A 26,472-nucleotide genomic window follows, 5' to 3' on the forward strand; every position below is an offset into this window, starting at 1 on the left:
CCCTGGCAACAAAAGTGAGTACACTCCTGAATGGAAATGACCAAATTGGGCCCAAAGTGTCAATATTTCGAGTGACCACCATTTTTTTTCAGCACTGCCTTAAGTCTCTTGGACATGGCGTTCTCCAGAGCTTTACAGGTTGTCCCTGGAGTACTCTTCCCCTCCTCCATGGTGGATGTTAGAGACCTTGTGCTCCCCCACCTTCTGTTTGAGGATGCCACACAGGTGCTCAATAGGGTTTAGGTCTGGAGACATGCTTGACCAGTCCTTAACCTGTACTTCCAGCTTCCATAGCAAGGCATTTATGGTTCCCTCAATGAACTGCAGCTCCGCAGTGCCAGCAGCACTCATGTAGGCCCAGACCATGTCACTCCCACCACCATGCTTGACTGTAGACAAGACACACTTGTCTTTGTACTCCTCACCTGTTGCCGCAACATTTGATTAACACCATCTGAATTTTAACTTAAAGTTAAACTTGGTCTCATCAGACCACAGGACATGGTTCTATATATATATATATATATATATATATATATATATATGTCCTTAGTCTGCTTGTCTTCAGCAAACTGTTTGTGGGCCTTATTATACATCGTCTTTAGAAAAGTCTTCCTTCTGGGATGACAGCCATGCAGACTAATTTGATGCAGTGTACAGCGTATGGATATGACGCTGAGCATGTGCAACTAACTTCTTTGGTCCACCATGGCGAGGCCTGTTCTGAGTGGAACCTGTCCTGTAAAACTGCTGCATGTTCTTGCCCACTGTGCTGCAACTCAGTTTCAGGGTCTTGGCAATCTTCTAATAGCCTTAGACATCTTTATGTAGAGTAATAATTATTTTTTCAGATTCTTAGGAGTTCTCTGCCATGAGGTGCCATGTTGAACTTTCAGTGACCAGTATTAGAGAGTGTGAGAGCGATATCACCATACTTAAAACACATGCTCCCCATCCACACCTGAGAGTTTGTAACACTAACAAGTCACATGACATCGGGGAGGGAAAATAGCTAATTGGGCCCATTTTGGACATTTCCATTCAGGGGTGTAGTAACTTTTGTTGCCAAGATTTAGACATTAATGGCTGTGTGTTGACTTATTTCGACACTGTTATACAGGCTGTGCACTCACTACTTTATATTTTAGCAGAGGGTTATTTCTTCAGTGTTGTCACATAAAAGACAGAATAAAATATTTATATAAATGTAATGGGTGGACTCACTTATGCGAGATACTGTAGTTGCGTTTTCACCTGTCCCATACACTATGAATATACTGGTCGTCAGGGGTTTCCAAAATGTAGACCTCCAGTTGTTGCAAAACTACAGCTCCCAGCATGCAGAGCATGCTGGAAATTGTAGTTTTGCAACAGCTGGAGGACCACAGATTGGAGACCATTGCAATTCATCCTAAAGAATCACGAATGGGACTAAACACAATGTAACATTTGCACAGACAGACTTAGTTGAAAAGCCGCCCATAAGTTAACTGGTGCAGGCAATGGATGACTGGCAGCTATTGAAACATTATACCCCGTCAACAAGCCCTGAAGGCCCCTGAATGTGGTGCCATGTCCATGTGGCATCTGTGTCCAACAGATGACAAAACAGATCTTTATGTCTCTTGGCTATCCAATGCCTAAGCCCTGCATTCTGTCTCTGAGGGCATCATGAGAGCAGTCGGCAGATGACAGTCATTGCCCAAATGATGTACAGATTCTGTATTTTCGGTAGTTATAGCAGATTTGGGACACAATTGACCAATAGGCTACAATGACTGAGCGAATCACATTGTATATCAGTTTTGGATGTGTGATCTGCTTAGGAGAAAGTAGCTGAAACACTTGCTAAAACATAACATTAATAAGTTAAGCATTATTTGATAAACAAAACAAAAATTAAGTTAATTAAATAAATGTGTAGAACAGGTACAAATAAATGTGGCATCGGTTCTTGCCCCTACAGCCTCTATCCTGAGACATCTGGGCCTAGCACTTCTTTACCACCTGTCTTTAAAAGGGGTACTCCCGTGGAAAACTTTTATTTATTTATTTTTTTTTAAATCAACTGGTGCCAGAAAGTTAAACAGATTTGTAAATTACTTCTATTAAAAAATCTTAATCCTTCCAGTACTTATTAGCTGCTGAATACTACAGAGGAAATGGTTTTCTTTTTGAAACACAGTCCTCTCTGCTGAATCACGAGCACAGTGCTCTTTGCTGACATCATGACCACAGTGCTCTCTGCTGACATCTCTGTCCATTTTAAGAATTGTCCAGAGTAGGAGAAAATCTCCATAGCAAACATATGCTGCTCTGGACAGTTCCTAAAATGGACAGAGATGTCAGCAGAGAGCACTGTGGTCATGATGTCAGCAGAGAGCTCTGTGTTCCAAAAAGAATACCATTTCCTCTGTAGTATTCAGCAGCTATTAAGTACTGGAAGGATTGAGATTTTTTTTTTTTATAGAAGTAATTTACAAATCTGTTTAACTTTCTGGCACCAGTTGATTTAAAAAAAAAAAAAAAAGTTTTCCACGGGAGTACCCCTTTAACCCCTTAGGGACACAATGGGTTTAGGCCTTGAGGACACAGACAATTTTTATTTTAGCGTTTTTGTTTTTTTTCCCTTCTCGTCTTCTAGGAGCAATAACTCTTTTATTTTTCAATACACAGAGCCATATCAGGGCTTATGTTTTTTCATGACCAATTGTTGTTTGTAATGACATCTTTCATTTTACTATATAATTTGAAAAAAATCCCACGATTTTGCAACTTTGCACAATGCACTTTGTGGTGTCAATACTATTACAACAATTCTCATATTTTCATAGCTTTTGTATTATTTTGAAAAAAAGTTTAACCTTTTTCTGACCAAATAAGCATGCCTAAAATTGCTCTATTCTAACATTCTAATGTTTTACCATGATCAGTAGTTTTTAGCAGTACCATTATTGTTTAGATGGGATTTTTTGATCACTTTTAAAGTTTTTGAATATAGGATATAGGCTGTGACCAAATTTCTGCAATACCAAATATGTTTTTTTTTTTTATTTGAAAATTGGAAAGTGGGGGAGATTACATTTTTTTATTAGGGGAGGGGCACTTTTTATATTACTTTATTTATATTTTTAAGTATATTTTTTAAACGATATCAGCAGATTGCCCGAGACCCACATGAAGAAGGTGAGGGGACTTCCGGCAGGGATGTTAAATGATCAGACTATAGCATATATATTGGGTGGGGTCGCAGATTGGGAAGGAGTACTATCATTGTGGCTCTTAAGTGCTGCGCTCACTTTATAGACAGAATATCACTCAGGATGTAAATAGCCTTCTTTGGCTGATACTGGCCCTCTTAAACAGGGCTGTGAGGGCAAGTAAAGGAAAGCCCCCTCCTCTTCTGTAAACTGCATTCAGTGAGAATAACATAAACAAGTGATTAAGGAGCCAAAAAAGAATAAAAACCTATATTGAGCACAGGGACAGGATCAGAACCAGTTAGAAAGTAAGCCTGGAGCATTTTTATCTTGAGACATGTACACCTTAAATAGATGGTCCCTATTTAACGAAAGACATATCTACCATAGGAGCAGTCCTGGTATCTGTTCTAGGGCCCATTGAGAGAGGAATCAATGTTAGTTCTATTCTCCTAGCTTTTGGGTGTGAAGAACGTGACTTCCATGTTCACATTACCTAACACTCATGGGCGGCCTGTCACGATCTATCTTATAGGGCCTTGTTGTCTTTATGTAATCCCCCTGTATAACTATGAATACAACCATCAACAGTGGAGAAGACACTTTGTATATGTAAAAGTGAATGCAACCACAATGGGGACCATCTCAACTTTGGGGTCAATAGGTTAGATGCTTGCATTATGCTGCTTAATATACAATGTATCATTGATATCTTATCTGAACACTTTCATGAAGTCAATATACATTAAAAGGTAAAGCCTAGTAAAGTTTTTTTGAAGACATAAGTGTGGCAAGGTGGCATCCATTTGCCTAAAACTGTCATTCATTCACTAAAACTGCTGCTCAGAATAGTAATTCCAAAATAAAATTATGGTTTCATCCCCATTGAGCAGCTAATCCAAGACAATTCCATTAATTACATGTCATTTACCATGGCTCCGTCCTTTAATGCCAGTATCGAGTGAAAAACACATGACCCACGACCTCTACGAGCCTTCCATTTCCACTATGTCCCTAATCGGCCATGTCACAAATATTAATTTACCCTTCTAGAATGTAAGGTTATATAACAAATGAGTGTCTGTAATGGAGGCAGTTATAGGAGAAGATACAGATTTTATTGTCCTTTCTTTAGGAGCCAGCAACAGGAGGGTGAGTGAAAGTGGTCAGGCTGTTAATCACACATGGCTGCCCCTTCTATCTGTCTGTTCAGTCCATAAACCTTGCCTACAGGCTGTAATAGCATTGACTCATCCTGAACCACTTCCCGGTGGCTGGTTAGTGAAGTGGAATCTGTCTGATCAACTTAATAAGAATTTACCTCTATATCAAATGATGGAGATGCATTTGTCCTTTGCATGACTGCATTCTTTTCCCCCCCGAAATGTTGGCTGATGTCATTTGTGGATCAGCCTCCTATAGTCTGATAATCCCATAAATAGCCCTTTGCACAGACCCAGTTAGGAGTAACAGGGTAACTTCAGATTTGATCTTCTGTTCTAAAGCCAGTACCTTACATCCATTGCCATCATGCTAAGGGATGATAGGAGCCTGCCTGTGACTTGCTCTCTTTGTAATAATGTAGGCTTTCTGCAGAGAAATAACAGCTTGGAGGACACCAGCAGAATTGTGAGCTCCTTCAAAGAGAGACAGGCATCCAAAAATCTCCTGGTCTGTGAGAATATTGAGAAAGAATCCAGGTTCAGACGTACCGAAACCGACTTCTCCAACCTGTACGCCAGAGGTAAGTCTCTTATAACTCTTCTCCAACTCTTTGACCCGTAAAGTTTCTCTAGAGCAAGGAATATGTCTTACTTCAGTGATGCAAAAACAGAGAATATTGCAGAGTCCAATAAAACGGCATTACAAGATCCTGCAACATTCTATGATTTTGAATCTGTAATATGTAAAACATTATTTCCTATGCAAAATGTTGATTTATGTTTTTATCATGAGTGTATGTTGAAGTTTACAATATTAGTTTTCCATATGTTTGCATTACTTCTCCTACATTTTGACTTTTTACGTTACTCTTTTCGGATATTTATTGAAAGTTTTTAAAGTTCTACGCGCATACGTTTTGATACTTTGTGATCATTTTTTTCTCTGTTTAATAATAATAGTACAGTTGTGAAAATGAGATATTATAAGGCATAAACTGTATATCCGTATAAATGTTATCTTTATTCATTTTGACACTTTATTAGGATGTTTCTTCCTTTTACTAATACAGTTGCTAAATTACATATTAAAAATTATAAACTGTATGGCGTTTATCATTGTAGGTGTAAGTGAAGTATTTTTCTACACCTTTTTTTGTGTGCTGGTAATGTGTAGGAGCACCAAATGTATTAAATGGTCGCAGGGCTTTTGATAAATTTTGTGCAGGTCACATTTTCTGAAATTTCTCTCTTCACATACACCAAAAAGCTAAGCTAAGTCTGGGCTGGTGTAGTGTTAGAGACTTTCCCGTGTCTTTGCGCCTTTTTTGCACCTTTTCACAAAAAGGTGCAGTTGATAAAACCCTTCAATATCATGTGTATTGCCAAAATCAGTGGATTGCAACTCCAAGGCACAAAAAAGGCGCAAATAAACCCTGCTTGCGCCTTTTTTGCGCCTTTTCTAGACACAAAAAACAGTCTAAAGACAATGATAAATGTCGGCCTATGGGGGAGATTTATCAAAACCTGTGCAGAGGAAAACTTGCCCAGTTGCCCATAGCAACCAATCCGCTTGCTGCTTTGATTTTTATGAAGGCCTGTGAAAAATGAAAGAAGCGAGCTGATTGGTTGCTATGGACAACCGGGCAAGATTTCCTCTGCACAGGTTTTGATAAATCTCCCCCTATATCTTTACTAGGGCTAGGTTTACATTTGTCCAGCATCTGGTTCAGTAAACCCAGGCCAAACTCAATGCAACTGATGCCACAACGTTTATTAATTGTGCATGACGGACATGGGAAGGCAGCAAGATGCGTTCCCCTGTCTGGTGCCCATTCTGCGTTTTCCACCGCCCGCTGTCCAACTTGAGACGCTGGATGAATGTGAACTATCCCCTTCAAAAGAATAGGATCAGTTCTACAATCAGATTCTCTATGGTGCTTTTTCTACAGCGCCGGAGGGAAACGCAGCCATACGACGTACATATGTAAAGGGGGCCTAATTTTTTTAAATGTATTTATTATTTTATTTTAATACTTTACTTATTTATTTTGATACTTTATTAGCATTTGTGTTCTATTTGCTAATACAGTTGTAATGAGATATGATAAATCATAAACTGTATATCTTTATCAGTTTTATCTTTATTCATTTTGATACTTTATTAGCATTTGTGTTCTATTTGCTAATACAGTTGTAATGAGATATGATAAATCATAAACTGTATATCTTTATCAGTTTTATCTTTATTAATTTTGATACTTTATTAGAATTTCCGTTCTGTTTACTAATACAGTTGTAATGAGATATTAGAAATCACAAACTGTATAACTTTACTAATGTTTTCTTTATTAATGTTAATACAGTGCCTTATTAGAATGTTTGTTCTGTTTAACAATACAGTTGTGAAATGAGATATTACAAATCATAATCGATATATCCTTTTTTATTATTTTATTGGTTGCTCGACTACTGTATTATAGTGTCAGCCAATGGATCATTCATGACATTCGTTTTTCAGCGAACAAATGATGATTTCGGCAAAGCGGAGTTCTTGAAAATTGTGAGGTTGAATAGAAAAAGTGTATTGGAAGATTGTATAACATTTCATGATACAATGAATAATCATTATTTGCTGAATCCGTACTCACCTATTACTGCTTTGTGTTACTGACAATTTCCTCATTGATCTCTATATTAACCACAGTTACGAAAAGTTTTCTGACACATATGATAGGTAGATATGACCCCTTATAGCAGTGTTTTCCCACCACTGTGCCTCCGTCTGTTGCAAAACCACAACTCCCAGCATGCCCGTACAGCCTTCGGCTATCCGGGCATGTTGGGAGTTGTAGTTTTGCAACAGCTGGAGGCATGCTGTTTGGGAAAGAATGCTTTATAAGCTCATAATAAACAATGCCAGTTACGCAAAATATTCTATTGCGAAATATTATGACACCAAAGTGTTTTGCATCAATTTCCTTGAAGCCATTCGGAATGAAATTGCATTGCTGCCTATGCAAAAAAAAAAAAAAATCCGCTACATTATAAACCCAAAATGTCTGTATACTGTAATGCTTTAATTCTTCATCACAGCAACACAGAGATGACCGGTGGTGAGAGGAGATTAGACAGAGAAATATGACTAATTCTAAATGAGAAACGGCCAGCGCTGTCAGGGTGATGTGTGATAGCGCATTTAGTATTTTGCGCAGACAATTTGTATTCTCCGAGCTCAAGTCATATATAAAGATCCCAGCACCTGACACCCGCCATTTGGTGATCCATCTCCTCCATATAAAGGCTGGCTTGATAATAGCTTGTTTGTTCTGCAGATTTACTGCCTGCCAAGAATGGAGAAGAACCCACCATGCAGTTTCTTCTGGAGGTGGTTGACATACTTATGAACTATGTAAGGAAAACCTTCGATAGGTCCACCAAAGTCCTAGACTTCCACCATCCGCACCAGCTTCTGGAAGGGATAGAAGGCTTCAACCTGGAGCTGTCCGACAACCCGGAGTCACTCGAGCAGATCCTGGTGGACTGCAGAGATACCTTGAAGTATGGAGTTAGGACAGGTATGTTACCTTTATGGACTCTCATACATTACATAAAATACATTACATAAAATACATTATTACAAAATTTACATTCGGTACTACTGTATGGATTTCAATATCCTGGTGAAACAATCGGTTGAGGAGAATTTATTACAATATAGAAGTGGCTTCTTAAAAATACCATGGATATGGAAAAAACTGAGAATAATATTGTGGATTTAGGGTACGTTCATACTTACAGGATCTGCTCCATTTTTTCTGCAGCTGATTTTGCTACCCATTGACTTCAATGGGTAACAGAATCAGCTGCTGAAAACATGCAGCAGAATATGTAGCCGATCCTGTATGTGTGAACGTACCCTTAGGGTAGGGTCACACGTGCCGTATTTTGCTGTGTATTTCCTTATCCATTGAAGTCAATGGGTAGCAAAATCAGTTGCGTAGTTTGCTAACCATGGACTTCAATGGGTAGTAAAATACGCAGCGGCAAATACCCAGCAAAATATGGTACGTGTGAACGAACCCTTAAGATTGCATACTAAGTGGCTTTCAATTTTATAATCATTATTATGGTTAAGTCTTGTAGACATTTGAGCACAAAAAGTAAAAATACATTGTTTTCTGCTTAATTAAAATGAAAATAAAAAGTTCAATAAAAAATAGTGACAAAAAAAGATGGAAAAAGTTTCTATAGACTACTGGCCTCCGAACTGCGGACCTCCAGATGTAGCAAAACTACAACTCCTAGCATGTCCGGAGTTGTAGTTTTTCAACATTTGGAAGTCCACAGTTTGGAGAACAGTAGTCTATAGAGACTATTGATATAGTATTGAAACTATATCTCAAAAAATATAAGGGCAACCAATACATCAAGGAATGGAAAAAATAACTAAGTTATCCTGGTACACTAGAGCAGTGTCTCCCAACCTTTTTTTTATCTGAGTTCCCCTTGGCAGCCCATTTCCAAGAATTGTACCATATAGCTGTAGGCCTCCATACTGCCCGATATAAAGTCACCCACTCTGCCCCCATATAGTTGTAGGCCCCTATATTCATGTTGGCCCCCACACTTCCCCCATTTAACTGTAGGCCCCAACACTGCCTCTATATATAGCTATAGGCCCCATACTGCCCCCATATAGTTGTAGGGCCCCACACTGCCCGCTTCAGTGCTAAATTTTTCCTCCAGTCCGGGGACCAACTGTCTCATAGCAATAGGCCCCCTGACTGAAGGAGCAGTGAAGCACCAAAGCTGACACGGGAGTTACCGTCCACAGTAGCCCAGTGCCTGCGGTTCCCCTCTGCCGTCCTCCTGATACTTGGGCAGCAGTGTCAGCTAGTACCAGCAGCCACTGCTCATTTCTTTTGTCACTTTAAGATCAGGCAGCATGGGCCGCGACCACTTTAGAAGCAGTGACCAGTGGCTGCGGCTTCCATTACAGATTTTGTTTCTGCATACCCTCAGAAGTACTTCTACCCCATGTTGTGAACTGCTACACTAGAGCCTTTCAAAAAATTTAGTTGTCCTAGGGTTAGATAGGAAGACAAAATAGTAATCCATGGACAACTCTTTTGGCGTTGCTGCCAACATGCAATAGAAAATACACTATTTGGCCATTGGGGGGGGGGGGGGGGTTGCAGTTTGGTCCTTAGAACCAATGTCCTGGAACATCTGCTGAGTCTACTTAAATTTGTTCTAAAAGCGATCTATACTTAATTGTAATACATGTTCTTCAGAAGCGGCGGGCCTCTCCCTTTGGTAACACTTTACTAAATAGAGTGTAATTCACATAAAAGGAACCAACTTAAGGTATGCCAAGGGAAACATCTCATTAGGTTAAACAGCAGCGCGTGTGAATGGATGGCACTTCCTGTACACCCGGGGCCTGGGTATATAGATTCTCTGTGGTACGTGAAGCATAGACTCGCATTGTGAAGAGACGGCTCCGTGTTCATTATCCTCTTTATGGATACTCAGATGAAGCTATTTACGTAATGTGCCGTCTACATCTTAACAAGAGGAGTTTTTAATACACCGAGTTCAAGATGACAAATCATTGCATGCTTAACGTTCCTTAAAGGAATCAAAATGGCCGTAAAAATGCGAACGTGTTTACGAACTGATGTGGTTTTGTTTGTTTTAGGCAGATTAAATATAATAGTTATTAGAACTGCATTTAGTGTTTCTTGACCTATAACTGCTTAACTATAGGATGGGATTTTACTGCATATTTTCTCTTTTTAAAGCAGTGTTTTCCAACCTGTGTGCGTCCAACTGTTGCAAAACTACAACTCCTAGCATGCTGGGAGTTGGAGTTTTGCAATAGCTGGAGGCACATTGATGCTTTAGAGTGACAAACAAGACTCCATTATATTTACTGATTTAATTCAAGTACTGTACGTTATACAGCACCAGCATATTCAGTAGCGTACCCCACATCTTCACCCCTTTCCAATCTTTTCTAAATTTTTTACGGCATATACACGCTCGAGACGGTTTTCTTATGTGTTGCAATGCTGAAGAAAATGCTCATAGGCATGGAAAGAAGGCACAGAATACACCTATAGATTGTCCTGTTCAAGATTTAAACCCCCACTGCTGCCAAGAATGAAGAAACATTGCCCCATGTGTGTGGTTGGCGCTCCTTTCATTCTGTACGGGGCAATGTTCAGAAGCCCTATAGAGAATGACCTCACAAAAGAGCTTGGCAGTGTTTGGAAGCCCCATAGTAAATGAATGGACCGCTAACCCTGCCCACGGTTTATTCATTTGGGAGACAACCTTCTCTGGACGGGCAGGAGTCTCGGCAGTTGGACCCCCAGTGTACTGCAACCAGTGTCGGGCAGCTGCTGCCAAGGCTAATAAAATCATAGGGTGCATCAATAGTGGCATAGATGCCCATGACAAGGAAATAATTCTACCACTGTACAAATCACTAGTCAGACCTAATAGAATACTGTGTACAGTACTGGGCACCAGTGTACAAGAAAGGTATAGTGGAGCTGGAGAGGGTTCAAAGACGGGCAACCAGGGTAATACAGGGAATGGGAGGACTACAGTACCCAGAAATATTATCAGAATTTGGGTTATTTAGTTTAGAAAAAAGAAGGCTTAGGGGCGACCTAATAACTATGAATTAAAGGAGTAGTCAAGGATTGAAAAACGTATCCCCTATCCTAAGGATAGGGGATAAGTTTCAGATCACAGGGTCCGACTGCTGGGACCCCCCGCGATCTCCCATATGGGGCAGCGGCAGTCCGCGGGAAGGGGGCGTGTCGACCACCACACAAAGTGGTGGCTAACACGCCCCCTCAATACAACTCTATGGGAGAGCCAGAGCGCCGCCTTCGGCAATCTCCAGCTCTCAAATAGCGCTGTATTGAGGGGGCGTGTCGGACGCTGCTCCATGCGGTGGTTGACACTAGCTATCTGGCCAGAAAGTTGGGGCCCCGTACGGAAGATAGCCAGCGGTCGGTACCCCCGTAATCTGAAACTTATCCCCTTGTCCCCTAAGTTTTTCAATCCTGGACTACTCCTTTTATATATCAGGGGGCAGTACAGAGATCTCTCCCATGATCTATTTATACCCATAATAAGGGGGGCATCCTCTATGTCTAGAGGAAAGAAGGCTTCTACACCAGCATAGACGGGGGTTCTTTACTGTAAGAGCAGTGAGACTGTGGAACTCTCTGCCAGAGGAAGTGGTCAGGGTGAACTAAATAAAAGAGATCAAAAGGGGCCTGGATGCATTTCTGGAGAGTAATAATATAACAGGCTATGTATACTAGATTCATAGGGACAGAACATTGATCCAGGGATTTATTCTGATGCCATATTGGAGTCGGTAAGGAATGTTTCCTCTGTTATGGGGCAATTGGCATCAGCCTCAGGAGGGGTTTTGCCTTCCTCTGGATCAACACAGTAGGGACACAGTAGAGTTATAGATTGGACTTGGTGGATTCTGGTCTTTTTTTCAACCCTATGAACTATTTTACATTTTTATGTATGGGGATAATGGGAGAGATAACAAATGTTAATCTGACAGGTATAGAAAATGTATGGCCAGCTTACGAATCAGACAGCTTTAGTCAATCTAACCCATTGCCTATGGTGATATCCCCAATAAGCCAAAATGTAATTTTTTTTTAATTCTGGATGAATGTGTTAAAAACAAAACCACCTAGAGAATCTGGATAATGTAGCCGTATCCCTTGTCCCAGTTACTGCAGCAGGTGTCTGTGACAGATCTACAGTGTATGTATCAAAGGTTTTATTGGAGCTGCAGGCAACTGAGTGAAACATAAAAGGCCAGGCATTGTGCCTCATTGTTGGATATATACAAGGCCTATGCATGGCATGTAGATGTCTAGGTGCGGTCCCATAAGAAAACAATAGTCCGAGTGCACCTGCTACAAGCAAACACACAATTCCGGGCAGATGTAAAGATTAATAGCGTGACCTGTATCTTATATACCAGGTGTATTTACCGACTGTGCTCATAGCTATATGATGTGTATCAGGGTCTGTATCGGTGTTTCCCAACCAGTGCGCCTTCAGCTGTTGCAAAACTACAAGGCACACTGGTTGGGAAACCCTACAAATGTGATATACTCGGAGTGGCGCCATGTTTTTCTCCTCACATCATTGACTGTGATCTAATTAAAGCCATTCCCTCTCGGCTAATGGCGGACCCTTGACTGCGCGCTGCTGCGTAATCTTTTCCGCCATTAGCATTAATAACCCTCAAGCTTTTCGAAGAGCAGGACCCGATTTTTTTTTTTTTTTAGTGGCGAAAGCAGATGAGGCGTCTGTTAACATTGCGCAAGCTTTTTACGACCCAGCCATCCAATTCATGGAGCGGTATACGGCCTGGTTGGGTTTTCTTTTCCTTGTTTACATTTTATGGAATTTTTTTATCCTTTTGCCAAATCTATTTTATAGGCACAGATGTCAGGTCTTGTTATTACATTATAGATTGCTTTCCCTCTGAAAATTTAAAGTTTTAAGACAACTTGTGGAATATGTCCGAGCAGAAAAAGCCATCTTTTTTCCTTCTGGGTCATTGGGGGGGATTTATTAAAAACTGTGTAAAGGAAAAGTTGACCAGTTGACCATAGCAACCAATCAGATTGCTTCTTTCATTTTTAAAAAGGCCTGTGAAAAATTTAAGAATCAATCTGATTGGTTGCTATGGGCAACTGGTTAACTTTTCCTCTTGTAATGGATACTAGTGTTGAGCGGCATAGGCCATATTCGAATTCGCGAATATTCGCGAATATATGGACGAATATTCATCATATATTCGCATATTCGTAATATTTGCGTTTTATTTTCGCATATGCGAAAATGCGCATATGCGAAAATTTTCATTTGCGAAAACTAGCATATACGAAAATTAGCATAAACGGAAATTTGCATATGCAAAAATTAGCATATGCATATTTTCGTATATGCGAAAATGTGCACACCAGTCTCTTACAGTAGTATTAGAGCCTTCTTTACACCACACAAGCTGGAAGCAGAGAGGGGTGATCACTGTGATGTGTACAGTGAAAAGAAAAAAAAAATCATTTAAAAAAACAAACAAATATTCGTAATTACGAATATATAGCGCTATATTCGCGAATATTCGCGAATTCGCGAATATGCGATATTTGCGAATAAAATTCGTATTGCGAATATTCGCGAGCAACACTAATGGATACGCTAAAATGGCCACTCACTAGCTCACTCCCCCTCCCATCCTGCTTGAAACAATATGTATCAGATAGCGCCTCCAGAGAGAGCTACACCCAAGATGATAAGACCCACATGCTGCATGAGGAACACCTGCAGATGGAAGAAACCAATCACAAGGACAGTTATTCATAACATATAGCGTTGCACATGGCACAGTGTTACAGTCTATATAAACCCTTGTAACTGTTGTAAATACAGGAAGTATCGTTTTGACTGAACTTTGTGTCAGTGTGATTTTCTTCTCTCGTGCATGCACTGATCCTGATACCTAATTAGGAAGGGGGCAGATACCGGATCTGGATCCGGTTCCCATCCATTTCACTCTGCATAGGTTTTGATAAATCTCCCCCATTGTTCCTACCGTATTGCAGAATATGTTGATGCTATTTAAGAAGTATTGTCATGTTAATCGAGAATACTAACTATTGTCAATAAGCGCTCGTTCACACTATGGAAATTCCACACAGATTCTACTTTGCAGCAGCTTCCCATTGATCTCAATTCTGCAACTTAGTTAGCAGAACTTCAAACAAGAAATTGGATTCTGGCAGAATCTGCCAGAGAAGTCCTGTCTGTCAATGGAACAGCTCTTATGCCCGCAGCAGATTGACGTGGACATAAGTGACAATCTGGATCATTTCTGCTCCGTGAAGAAGATCATGGAATCACAGCAGAAAGTAAAGCAAATTTCCTATGTATGAGTGGATTTACAGAGGGTTATGCATTATATACAGGTAGTGCCTACGGCTGTTATGGAGTCTGTAGAGAGAGGGCCCAACCTTTGACAGTCCCATTCCCTTTGCTAGTGGACAGTGAAAATCTGTGTAGGACTTCCTGCTTTTTAAGCAAATAAGGTGGTGGGAAAATAGGCCCAACATTTGTTCAAGAGCTAAGAGGAGAAAAACATCAGGCCCATTCACACTACAGAATTTCTGCTCTAAGATATTCCAGTGACAGCTTGGACATGTGCCGTGGCCATTAATGATCATGCAGTTCGAGCAGAATTAATCCTATTGGCAGAGCCCGGAATCCGGAATATCCATGGCGGAATTCGGCAATGTTAAGCAGAATCCCACTGAAAACAATGGAAGGCTGCTGCACTGGAAATTCTGTAGTGGGACTGGGCCCTAAAGTATATGGCAGCCTCCCGACTCTCCACCAAAAGATGTTAAATCTTTTCCAATGGTGATATCTCCTATAACCAAAAATTGTAACTTTTTAAAATTCCGTATGCATGTGCTAAAAACAAAACCGCATAGAGAATCTGGATAAAGTAGCTGTATCCCTTTTCCCAGTTGCTACAGCAGGTGTCTGCTTGTATGTATCAAAGGTTTTATTGAAGCTGCAGACAACAGAGTAAAACATAAAAGGCCAGGCAGTGTGCCTAATTGTTTGGTATACATTAGGCCAATGTTTGGCGTGTACATGTCTTGTGGCTGGTTGCAAAAGAAAACAATAGTAGGAGTGCACCTGCTTCTCCAATTCTTCGTTGGAGGGCCAACCTTTGAAGGTCCCATTCCCATTGCTATTAGACAGTGAAACCCTGTGTAGGACTTCATGCTTTATAAACAAACAGGATGGTGAGAAAATAGGCCCAACATTTGTTCAAGAGCTATTGAAAGAGGAGATAAACATCAGGCCCTTCTGCTTGCTGGTAAAGTCTGGCACCATGCTTGGGGCAGTGGACCCCATTTTTAAATAAAACACAGGCCAAATATGTTAGATTTGATTTGCCCCGTTGGCCCAAACAGACAACCTGGCATCTGTAGCATGAACTTCAGAGTGGGGCTAAGAAGCTTTGCTTGACCTTTCATCACTTTACTGGGGTCAGCATGAGCAGTACGAGTCCATCATTTGAATTGAAGAAAGTACCTCTTCTGTCTGCGTCAAAGAGCTTGACTCATTCATGACTCATTATACACTTTGCTTTATATTTTACAATGACGAGTTTACAGCAAAAAGTACATTGGGCAATGGCTACATAAAATTATGAAATATACGCATATGTGTAGTCAGTAAAATTGCAAAGTGGAATATGCTATTTCAGATCCTCAGCCCCTTGGGCTGTTTTGTGTGAGTTGTTTCTTGTATTGTAGCTTAGTTCTATTAAAGTAAATGAAGCTGAGTTTAAAGGGGTTGTGCAACGAAAACAAACTTATCCCCTATCCACAGGATTGGGGATAAGTAGCTGATCGTGGGCTGTCCGACTGCTGGAACCCCCTTCCCCTGCAATCTCCTGAACGGCGCTCCGGCTCTCCTCCTGCACACAGCGGGCTACGGCACACCCCCTCCGTGTATCCCTATGGGAGAGTCAGAGATGCCCAAGTACAGCGCTGATGTATCTCCAGTTCTCCAATATAAATACATGGAGGGCACATGTCAACCCTCGCTGTGTGCAGGAAAAGAGCTGGAGTGCTGTGCAGGAGATTGTGAGGAGATCCTATGGGTAGGGAATAAGTTAGTTATCGCTGAACAAGCCCTTTAATATCATAGCATATAGACAATGGTGGTGTTGTATCTGGTAACATTTCAAGGAGCTGTAGTGCTTCATTGAGCACACCAGTCTCTTCATTCTTGGTGAGGCTGGCTTTGGTCAGACCAGCTCTAGCTACATGTCATCCTCAATTTCTAGTGAAATGCCATCAATTGTGTTAAGTACAGAACTCCATTGGAGACATTAGCAAATGTACATAACTAAATTTTCACATGACAATGTAATCAATTACTTATCACTTCATTGCTAGGTCATCCCCGTTTCTTCAACCAGCTGTCAACTGGATTGGATATGATCGGTCTGGCTGGGGAATGGTTGACTTCAACAGCAAATACAAACATGTAAGTTACCTGAATCAAATTATTTTTTATGATGTTAAAGTGGCTTATTGATCATATAATGTTACTATTTTGTTACATATTTGTTATGTCATTAATGACTGTATACTGTATATACATTTATGTGACTTTGTACGTAGTGTATATATTTACAATTTAATATACGATAAGCATTGGAGGACTGCTTCACAGGGTTGTACAAAACTAGAAAAATATGGCTGCTTTCTTCCAGGAACAGAGGCACACATTGAAGGGGTTATCCATGATAAGGTGACTTTAGCACTTACCTGCCAGACAAAAATGGACATGCTCAGCATGGATCCGTGCTTTTGTGGGTGGACTCCCCGCTCTCTCTCTCCCACATATCAGTCACCCCACTCATTGCAGCACAGAGTAGATAATGCAATAAGTTATACCGAGTATATAGATCACATATAGCTTAATAAATAAAAAAAAATAAAAAAAAACATAACCGCTGTAATTGCATTGTTGTAGACAACTGTAAATGTGCATCTACCATACATTGTACCTCTATTTAGGGATGAGCGAATCGAATCTGACGAATCCAAATTTGTTACGAATTTCAGGAAAAATTTGATTAGTAATGAATGCGAATATCACTACGATTCGATCACGCGAATCGCTTCATTAAACTCCATTTAGTGCAGTCCAGGCTCCAGGGGCTGGGCATCTAAAATGGTGGATCCACATGTGAGGACATGGGGCAAGGAATCCTGGGAAGGGGGGAACAAGGGTCGGCGGGATAACCCTGAATCAGATGCAGCATGCCAGCCACTCCTGTGATGACACAGCCCTATATAATCGGCAGCCATCTGGCGGCCAGTCACAACAGCGTTCTATTACGGTGAGAGAGAGAGAAACAGACAGCAGTGTGTGTTGCACAGAAAAGCATTTTTACAGCAGCGATTCACCTCCCAGTCACATCAGCGTTCTATTGCAGAGAGGGACAGAGAGCAGTGTGTTGCACAGAAAAGCTTTTTTACAGCACCAATTCACCTCAAGCCGAATCCAGCCGAGAAGCACTGATAGGGAAGGAAGTGACATTGAGAGAGAGAGTGCAATTTTGGGTGTAGTACACATCGACTTTTATGCTGCAACACTGGTGTGTACAACTAAAAAGCTAATAGTAGCCAGCCAGTTAGGGTGAGCAGAGCACTAAAAGCGTATGGTCCTCTATTAAATGTAACCTGTGTGTATATATGTTAAATTCTTAAGGGCCTAGATACTGTGAAAGGCCAGCCAAAAGTACACACCTGCTGGTGTTGTAGACAAATACTGTTTTAAGCATACTGGAGCGCATTCTCCTCCCCTCATAAGTGCATACGACATACGTACATCTAAGTGGTGTACCATTTTGTTCCTGTTAAAGTCTTAAGGGCCTAGATACTGTGAAAGGCCAGCCAAAAGTACACACCTGCTGGTGTTGTAGACAAATACTGTTTTAAGCATAGCAGAGCATATTGTACTCCTCTCATATACGCACTAAGTATGTCAGGCAGAGAAGTGCCAGGACGTGCACAGAGGAGTGGCAGAGGTCTAAATTCATCAGGCCGTGGTTGTAGCAGACTAGCTCTCGGCATCAGCTAGTGGGTGTGTCTTTTCCAGCAACCCATCTGCCGTCATCGATTGGTTAACACCAATCATCACATATGACATCTGACACCCCCAGTAAACAGTCGGTGGGTTCCTCAGACACAACCCTCAGTTGGCATGGCCCGGGAGCAGTCCCTGTCCAATCATTGCCTCTGTCCTATGCTGTTCCCTCCCCCACAGAAGTATCTTATGCTGTGGGTTCAGCTCCACTATTTAGTGAGGACGATCTAGAGGACAGTCAGCAGCTACTCCCCAGCCAAGAAGTGGAGGAGACATCCGCCACTTACTCCGCTAGGCGGGCAAGTAGTGATGAGGAGAGAGGCATGGGAGGTGGTGTTGCGAGTGTTCAGGTTCCTGAAGCAGACACTGTTGAGGAACCTGAGGAGGACATCAGTGATGTGCAGACACAACTCGATGATTATAAAGCTGATCGCACTTGGGAGCCGGGTTCAGAAGGAGCTTCATCATCATCATCATCATCAGGTAGAAGAGGGTTGCAGGTTGCCCGTGAGGTAGCAGCTGAGCCAGCAAGGTGGTAGCATGGTTGGCAGTAATCATGATGGCAGAAGTGGAAAGTCTGGAGCCAAAGGTGCCTGGGGTAGACCACCTGCTTTCCGGCAGCTTACCTTCCTGGATGGTAGTGAAACAGGGGCTCCTGGAGTCGGCAGCAGTAGCAGTCAATCAGTGCGGACTGTTGGTGGGAAAATTAGCTACTCGAAGGTGTGGCAGTTTTTCATCTAGCATCCGGAGGATGTTAACCTGGCCACATACAAGATGTGTCGGCAGAAGGTGAAGCGTGGCCAGGGTCCCAATGTTGGCACCACGGCCTTGAGTCAAAATATGCAGCATCATCATATAGTGGCCTGGGAGAACCGTGTCTCTGATGTGGTGGTCCAGCCTGCTGCATCACCCAGTGGCACGCCACTGCCTGTTTCAGCCAGCCAAGGCTCCACCATCACAGCCAAAGGGAGCTGTGTGTCATACCACCTACAAACACTGTCATTTCACAGGGTTTTGAAGTGGAAACAGGGAGAGTTTCCTGTGTGGGGCTGCCCTTTTTTTTTTTTTTTTTTAGGGCAAGTAACACTTGCAAAGAAGGGAATTAATAGGGCGAGAGTAGGGCCTTACAGAGGAATTTTTTACCCACACCTGCTACAATCGACAATATTTTGATCCCTTCCACCTTTTCATGGAAAGTGTTACTCGTCTTAAAAAGGGCAGCCCCCATAGGGGGCTAAAACAAGCAATCTTCTGATTGCATATACTGATCAGTGCTCTTTCATTGCAAAGCACTGATCAGTATAACCTGCGCTCTGCTGCTCCTGCCTGCTGCGCAGGCATGGAGCAGTAGATTGCAGATCGGACAACGGAGAGGCAGGTGAGGACCCTCCCGTCGTCCGGTAGGCTGATCGAGACATCGGGATTTTGTCGCGATAGTCCTGACCAGCTCTGCTGAGCGGCCGGGATTCTTTTACTTTTGTTTGATACGCCGCAATCAACGTTGATCGCAGCATCTAACGGGTTAATGCCGGGCATCAGCCGTGGGTCCTGGCTGCCCGTAGCAACCGGGACCCACCGAGTTTAACCCGTTCTCTGCTGGTGAGAACGGTTTAAACCTGGTAAATGTGACCAGGGCATACAGGTACGCCCTGAGTCCTTAAGGATCGGGGATGCAGGGCATATGCATATGCCCTGCATCCCCAAAATATTAAAAGTTAAGTTTTACATAATGCATATCCTCAATACATGCACACTTACACTTTTACAAAAAAGAAACCATTTTCTTCTGCCTATCTGCCTTAGCTACTATTCTGATCCTGCCACCCACCTGATGCCCCACATCTGATGCAGAGTTCTCCTTTTTTCACCCACCTTCATCAGCGGGTACTGGTATTGCCACCCACCACCCCACTATGTCACCAGGTCACTTTCAGGACTCCTGATGCTGCTGATGCCACCTCCAGGCTGTCTCATACTGCAACCATATGTTCTCCTCATCCTGCTGCCACCTCCAGGCTTTGTCATTCAGCCACTTTATGTTCTCTTCATGCTTCTGCCAACTCCAGGCTGTGTCATTCAGCCACTATATGGTCTGTTCTTGATGCTGCCAAATCCAGGCTGTGTCATTCAGCCACTATATGGTCTCCTCATGCTTCCACCACCTCCAGGCTGTGTCACTGTACCATCATGTGGTCTCCTCATGCTGCTGGCACATTAAATAAAACTTTTTAGGTTAATCTATTTGAAATCTTCAATTTAAATGTTAAAAAATATCTTTAATCTTTTCATTTGTGAGGCCCTATGGTCTCGTCAGGCTGTTGCCCCCTCCAGGCTGGGTCATTCAGCCACTATATGGTCTCTCCATGCTGCCGCCACCTCCACGATGTGTCATTCAGCCACTATATGATCTCCTCATACTGATGCCACCTCAAGGCTCTGTCATTGTGCCGCTCTGCGACAGTGATTCTAATAGCGACGCCTCTAATCTGCATGTCATACTGGATAACAGTATTATTTCACTAACCCAGCACCCTATGCGTGTTACAGCAAGGCAAAGTGTTCTACACCCCTATTGAGGCTCCCTGTAGGCCAGAAATAGCCATTTTAATAAAGATTCACCGCAAATAAATTCGGAACAAACCTAATTTTTTTCGGAAAATTCTGCAAATCGTCCGAATCGAATTTTTTAATAATTTGCTCATCTCTACCTCTATTCATAGAAGGAAAGTGTACAGCCATTTACAAATACTGTAAGTTGGGAGTTGGCGCAGTCATTCAAACATTACATCTGTTGGCGATTTTAAATTGTGTATTGATTTCTGTGCAGTCTGCAAAGAAATGGATTAGACAGAAATATAAGGCACTCATTTACCATTATATCTCTTTCTCAGATAACGTTTTATCCATAATATATATAATTAATGCACAACCAGGCAGTGTTAAAAGCAGCAATCTGTTTATTATTAAAGGGACCTTCACAAAATATTTGTTGCAAAAAGGTTTTTTTTTTTATTTAGTTTGTGCAAAGAGCTTCCTTTCATCAATATAATTAATTTATGGATTTTGCTGTTGCTAAAAAAAGGATTGAGGAAACATATCTCATATAAATTAAAGTAAATTATTTTATCAGTTGTTTATGTTTTTCTAGATCACATAGAGAACAAAATAATTAAAATGTTATAAAAAATATTGACTCACCTTACAAATCCCAACACAAGTCTAAAAAACATAAATTAGTCTGCAGATAAAAAGGAAAGTGCTTTGAGACATTACCAAGCTGTGGACTTGGCTCATTGAAACATGGCCCAAACGAGTTGTCAAATGAAATAATGGAAAGTATCATAAAAACTCAAAATTCTACTCAAACTTCAAAATTGAAATTTAACACAAAGTGTAAAAAAAAAGATGTTGGTTGTTCTCAGTCATCTGTGCATACAATTTGGTGCAAGCTTCCTTTCATCAATATAAGGGACGTTTCAAAAGGAAAACATACGGGTAAGCCAAGGAAGATGTCAAAACATCAGGATAGAAAACTCACTATGTCAGTATGCCTTGAAAATAGAATTTGGCTAACAAAAGACACTAAAAACAAATGTAAGGATAAAGGAGTCAATGTTTGTGAGAAAATTGTAAGAAATCAGCTAAATGAAATAGGATTTACGGTACTTATAGAAAATAATTTTTTTTTATAAAAACAGCACTAACACCTGAATAGAAGAAAACAGGGTTCAGATTTGCTAAAAAGCAGCAACCATGAAGTGTGGGGGATTGGATGAAAGTGGTATTCAACAATGAAACAACAACCTGAATTGGTTGTTCTACCAAACAATATAAAGACGATGCCTGGGGAAAACAATACTGTTTTTCTACTCTTTTATGATAAGGGCCACTATGTCAAGTTAAGGGCCAGGGGTGATAGCAATTATAACCTTAGCAGTCAATTCAAATATTGACATAGAGATTTTGGACAACCTTTTTTCACTCCTTCAGTAGTAAATAGGTATGGTGATAATGAAGTCATATTTAAGGATGATAAATATATGTTGCTATAGAGCAAAAAGTCTTAAAGCTTTTTCTTCAGGTAAGGTATAATAACTCAATAACAGGGCAGCAAACAGTCCTATTTTCAATCCAATTGAAAACTTATGGCAGAAATAAAATTTAAAAAATTGTTCAGGACAAGGCTTCATCCTGCCATTCTTTTGGAAAATCAGAAGCAGCACGATGTAGGTATTGTTTGTTCTGATGGGACTCCTTTGTGCTCTCTCCTGTCCTATCAGACAAGACAGAGGACAGAGGAGTGCTATCGGACAGAAGAGAGCACAGGGGAGTGCTATCAGACAGGAGAGAGCACAGAGTAGTGCTATCAGACAGGGGAGAGCACAGAGGAGTGCTATCAGACAGGAGAAAGCACAGATGAGTGCTATCAGACAGGAGAGAGCACAGAGGAGTCCTATCAGACAGAAGAGAGCACAGAGGAGTGCTATCAGACAGGAGAGAGCACACAGGAGTACTATCAGACAGGAGAGAGCACAGAGGAGTGCTATCAGACAGGAGAGAGCACAGAGGAGTGCTATCAGACAGGAGAGAGCTCAGAGGAGTGCTATCAGACAGGAGAGAGCACAGAGGAATGCTATCAGACAGGAGAGAGCACAGAGGAATGCTATCAGACAGGAGAGAGCACAGAGGAATGCTATCAGACAGGAGAGAGCACAGAGAAGTACTATCAGACAGGAGAGAGCACAGAGGAGTGCTAGCAGACAGGAAAGATCACAGAGGAGTGCTATCAGACAGGAGAGAGCACAGAGGAGTGCTAGCAGACAGGAAAGATCACAGAGGAGTGCTATCAGACAGGAGAGAGCACAGAGGAGTACTCTGAGACAGTAGAGAGCACAGAGGACTGATAGCCCACCCTTACTTACTGGACTTGATCGATGGCTGTGCTTCAGCTTGGACAAAGCCATGATCTTATTAGTCTTGATTTCTATCAAAAGGAAATAAAAATTTTGTATGAAGTATATTAGAAAAGTTAATGTTTCGCCAAGATGTACAACATATCAAAAGTTTTCACATCTGACAGTGCCCATTTAAAAACATATATCATTTAAATAATTTCCTTTCATAAGGTATATTTCATGACATTAAGCCAGGGTGGTCAGCCATTAAACATTTTCATGTGCCATATCTGGGATTTGCTGTGACGTGAAACATTTTGGCAACTTTCCTCTAAGTATGGTGAGTCCATATTTTTTCTAGGAGTTGTATACACCGTACATCCATCAATGCCCTTTTGTGACTTTTCTGGTCCCTTAACACTTCTCACTATGAATCTAAATTAAGGTATTGCTCACTCGTATTGATTCTTCACCTTAGTATTAATGAAGGGTTGTAAATGTACGGTACAGCTCGATCCCATTAGATCCATGAGACCCCTCCATCACCAGAAAGTGGTACATGACAGAAGGCTACACTCTGCCCCCTTCCTCCATTAGACAGACATTTCAGCTGGTTGAACATCTTTTTTGTTTTTGTCATGGGTAATTAAAAAAAAGTCATCATCTATAATTACTCCTGACAGATATTGACCTCACTGGATTGTAAAAACAAAGTTGTCCTTAGGGGTTGCGGGACGGTGGGTCCGCCATAAATAATTACATTTGGATTTTTTTTAAACTGCATTCAATATTTTTAATTAGGTTTGCGTTGTTCGTGTGTATGTACAGTTAACCCTTTGAAGCCAACAACTCTCTTCCTGTTATAGGTTCAGCATTCTATCAGCCATGTGACTTTTTTTTTGCAGATAGTCCTATTTTCCAGAACCAATTTCGTTGCTTGTACAAGCCACTTCTATTAAATGATATAGATCTCGCTTTGCCTAATACATACATATTTGCTTTATGAAGGTTTACATATGAAATTGCTCCAGTTTTTGTCCTGATGGAACAAATAACCCTGCGGAAAATGAGGGAAATAATTGGCTGGAATGGAAAGGATGGAGATGGCATTTTTTCACCTGGTAAGTTTCCCGAGCGACTTTACTGCATACAGAGTAATATGGAGTTTATTTTCAATCTGAACTGCGCACGGGAATGCTCTGAAGCAGAGAATGTACTGGTAATAAAATGGAGGCTAAAAGACGTGATTTCAGCCTAACGCTAAAACGGCAAAATAAATTATGGCACGGTAACGCAGCCTGACAACTGTGGAAAAGCTATACGTGACAGGGAGGGAAATGTGAGTTTAGTCCTTGTTATGTCAAATTTCAAAAAAATGTTTTTTCTGTCCATAGTCATATGTGAATTCCCTATAATCTAATTCATTGGATTAGTTTGACATTTGATAAGTATCAAATGCTTGTATGGAATAATAAAGCTATTGGACAATACGATATTCCATACTGAAAATCAACAGGACGGTGGTGGTGGTAAAGTATTTAGTTAGGGTTAGTTGGGGTGGGTAATGGTTAGCGTCGGGGAGGGAGACGAGAGTGTTTTGTCTAATGTTTTTGGTATTATGGTAAATATATGATGTCTTTTGGCTTTTATATATGTCTTAAAAGAAATAATAAAAAAAATTATTAAAACCAAAAAGAAAATCAAGATAGCAAAAATAAAAAAATAGGAATGTTCCCTTCATCATCTGAGTTTTCTACATCTGCTATCCCGAAGCCGGAGAGCCTCGCTACCCAGGGATGTGCATGGAAGTCAGAAAGATCCACTTCACAACTGTTTATCTGAATTAAAGTGGTACTCCGCTGCCCCAGCGGGGGGGGGGGGGGGGGGCAGGGGTCGTGACTTTACGGCCACGCCTGCTCGTGATGTCACATCACACCCCTCAATGCAAGTCTATGGGAGGGGGCGTGACGATCGCCTCGCCCCCTCCCATAGACTTGCATTGAGGGGGTGTGGTGGGAAGTCACGAGTGGGTGTGGCTGTGACATCATGACCCCAGCCGCCCGCACCCAGCATTCTAAACAAATGCCGGGTGCTGCACATAGATCAAAGGGGTCTCATCAGCGGGACCCCCAAGATCAGGCATATTATCCTTATCTTATCCTATCCTTTAGATAGGGGATAAGATGTCCTGGGGCAGAGTACCCCTTTAATACATTATATAATCCTGTCTCCATGCAGCCATTACTAAGAGAAGATCTTCTGCATATAGATTTATACATCTAGCATTGCAGTTACTTATAAATCTGTATGTACCTGTATTGCAAACTTGGAAGCAATTCAGTATCCTTGTCTCAGACGATCCATAGTCGTCATGTGTCTTGGTCTGGCACTCTTTCATCCTTTCTATTTCCAGTCACTTGTAGTAAACCAGTGCTGTTTGAACATTTGGTCGAGATGCATCTCCCTTTGTTGTGATATTGTATTATTTGTGGTACAATATAGCTAAGTAAAAGTTTACTCTATCCGTTGGAATGTGTTAGGGAGCCAACCTTTGTGGGTTCTTCCTCTACAAGGGATCCATCGGAGCTACAGTGGCTTCCGATACAGTATAGCTTTGACTACACTGTGCCAAGTAAAAACATATCCTAGGTCATTGTCAGAGCACCCCTCTCCCCCTAGGACCCCAACATCACCAGACAATGTGATCTAATTGTTTATGTTATTATATTCTGTTATCAGGAGGAGCAATTTCCAACATGTACAGTATTATGGCTGCTAGATACAAGTATTTCCCTGATGTAAAAACCAAAGGCATGGCTGCTGTCCCCAAATTGATCATCTTTACCTCAGAACATGTAAGTTGAATCAATTTGTATTTTATTGTGAAAATGGTGCTGGGGTGGACTACACATTTCAGAGAATTGTAAAAAAAAAAAAAAAACTAAGGACAAACCCCAACTATTAATTGCATAACCTTGTAGTTCAAGCTTAGACGCATCAATATGGTAGCAGCAAATGGAGTTACACAGTCATGCCCATATAGCAACGTGTAATTGTGTCCATGTCACAAAGCTATTAAAGATGTTCTCATCTAAATTCACTTACATAAAACTATCATTAATCTAATTAAAAAATTAATTTTTAACAAATGTACCCCCATTGAAATATATACTGTCTTGTGACATTAAAGGGATACTCCTATGGAAAAAACATTTTTTTAATCAACTAGTGCCAGAAAGTTAAACAGATTTGTAAATGACTTCTATTAAAAAATATTTATCCTTCCAGTACTTATTAGCTGCTATATACTACAGAGAGATTTATTTTCTTTTTGGATTTCTTTTTTTTTTCTGTCCAGGGTGCTCTCTGCTGACACCTCTGTCCATTTCAGGAACTGCCCAAAGCAGGTGCAAATCCCCAAAGCAAACCTATCCTACTCTGGATAGTTCCTGATACGGACAGACGTGTCAG

The 26,472-nt window shown here is 41.2% G+C and overlaps 1 protein-coding gene across 2 annotated transcripts in view; it reads left to right on the forward strand.

The window, feature by feature from the left end:
- GAD1 (glutamate decarboxylase 1) overlaps positions 1-26,472 on the forward strand; it is a 109,989-nt gene that overhangs the window by 60,136 nt on the left and 23,381 nt on the right. For both annotated transcript variants that reach the window (XM_056534358.1, XM_056534357.1), the window contains 5 exons: positions 4,786-4,944; positions 7,696-7,938; positions 16,405-16,495; positions 24,010-24,122; positions 25,741-25,856. In XM_056534358.1, coding sequence (XP_056390333.1) covers positions 4,786-4,944; positions 7,696-7,938; positions 16,405-16,495; positions 24,010-24,122; positions 25,741-25,856 — 722 coding nt within the window. The remainder of the gene's footprint in view (positions 1-4,785; positions 4,945-7,695; positions 7,939-16,404; positions 16,496-24,009; positions 24,123-25,740; positions 25,857-26,472) is intronic.

This window comes from Hyla sarda, chromosome 8 (genome assembly GCF_029499605.1).
Source record: "Hyla sarda isolate aHylSar1 chromosome 8, aHylSar1.hap1, whole genome shotgun sequence".
Classification (NCBI taxonomy): Eukaryota; Metazoa; Chordata; class Amphibia; order Anura; family Hylidae; genus Hyla; species Hyla sarda.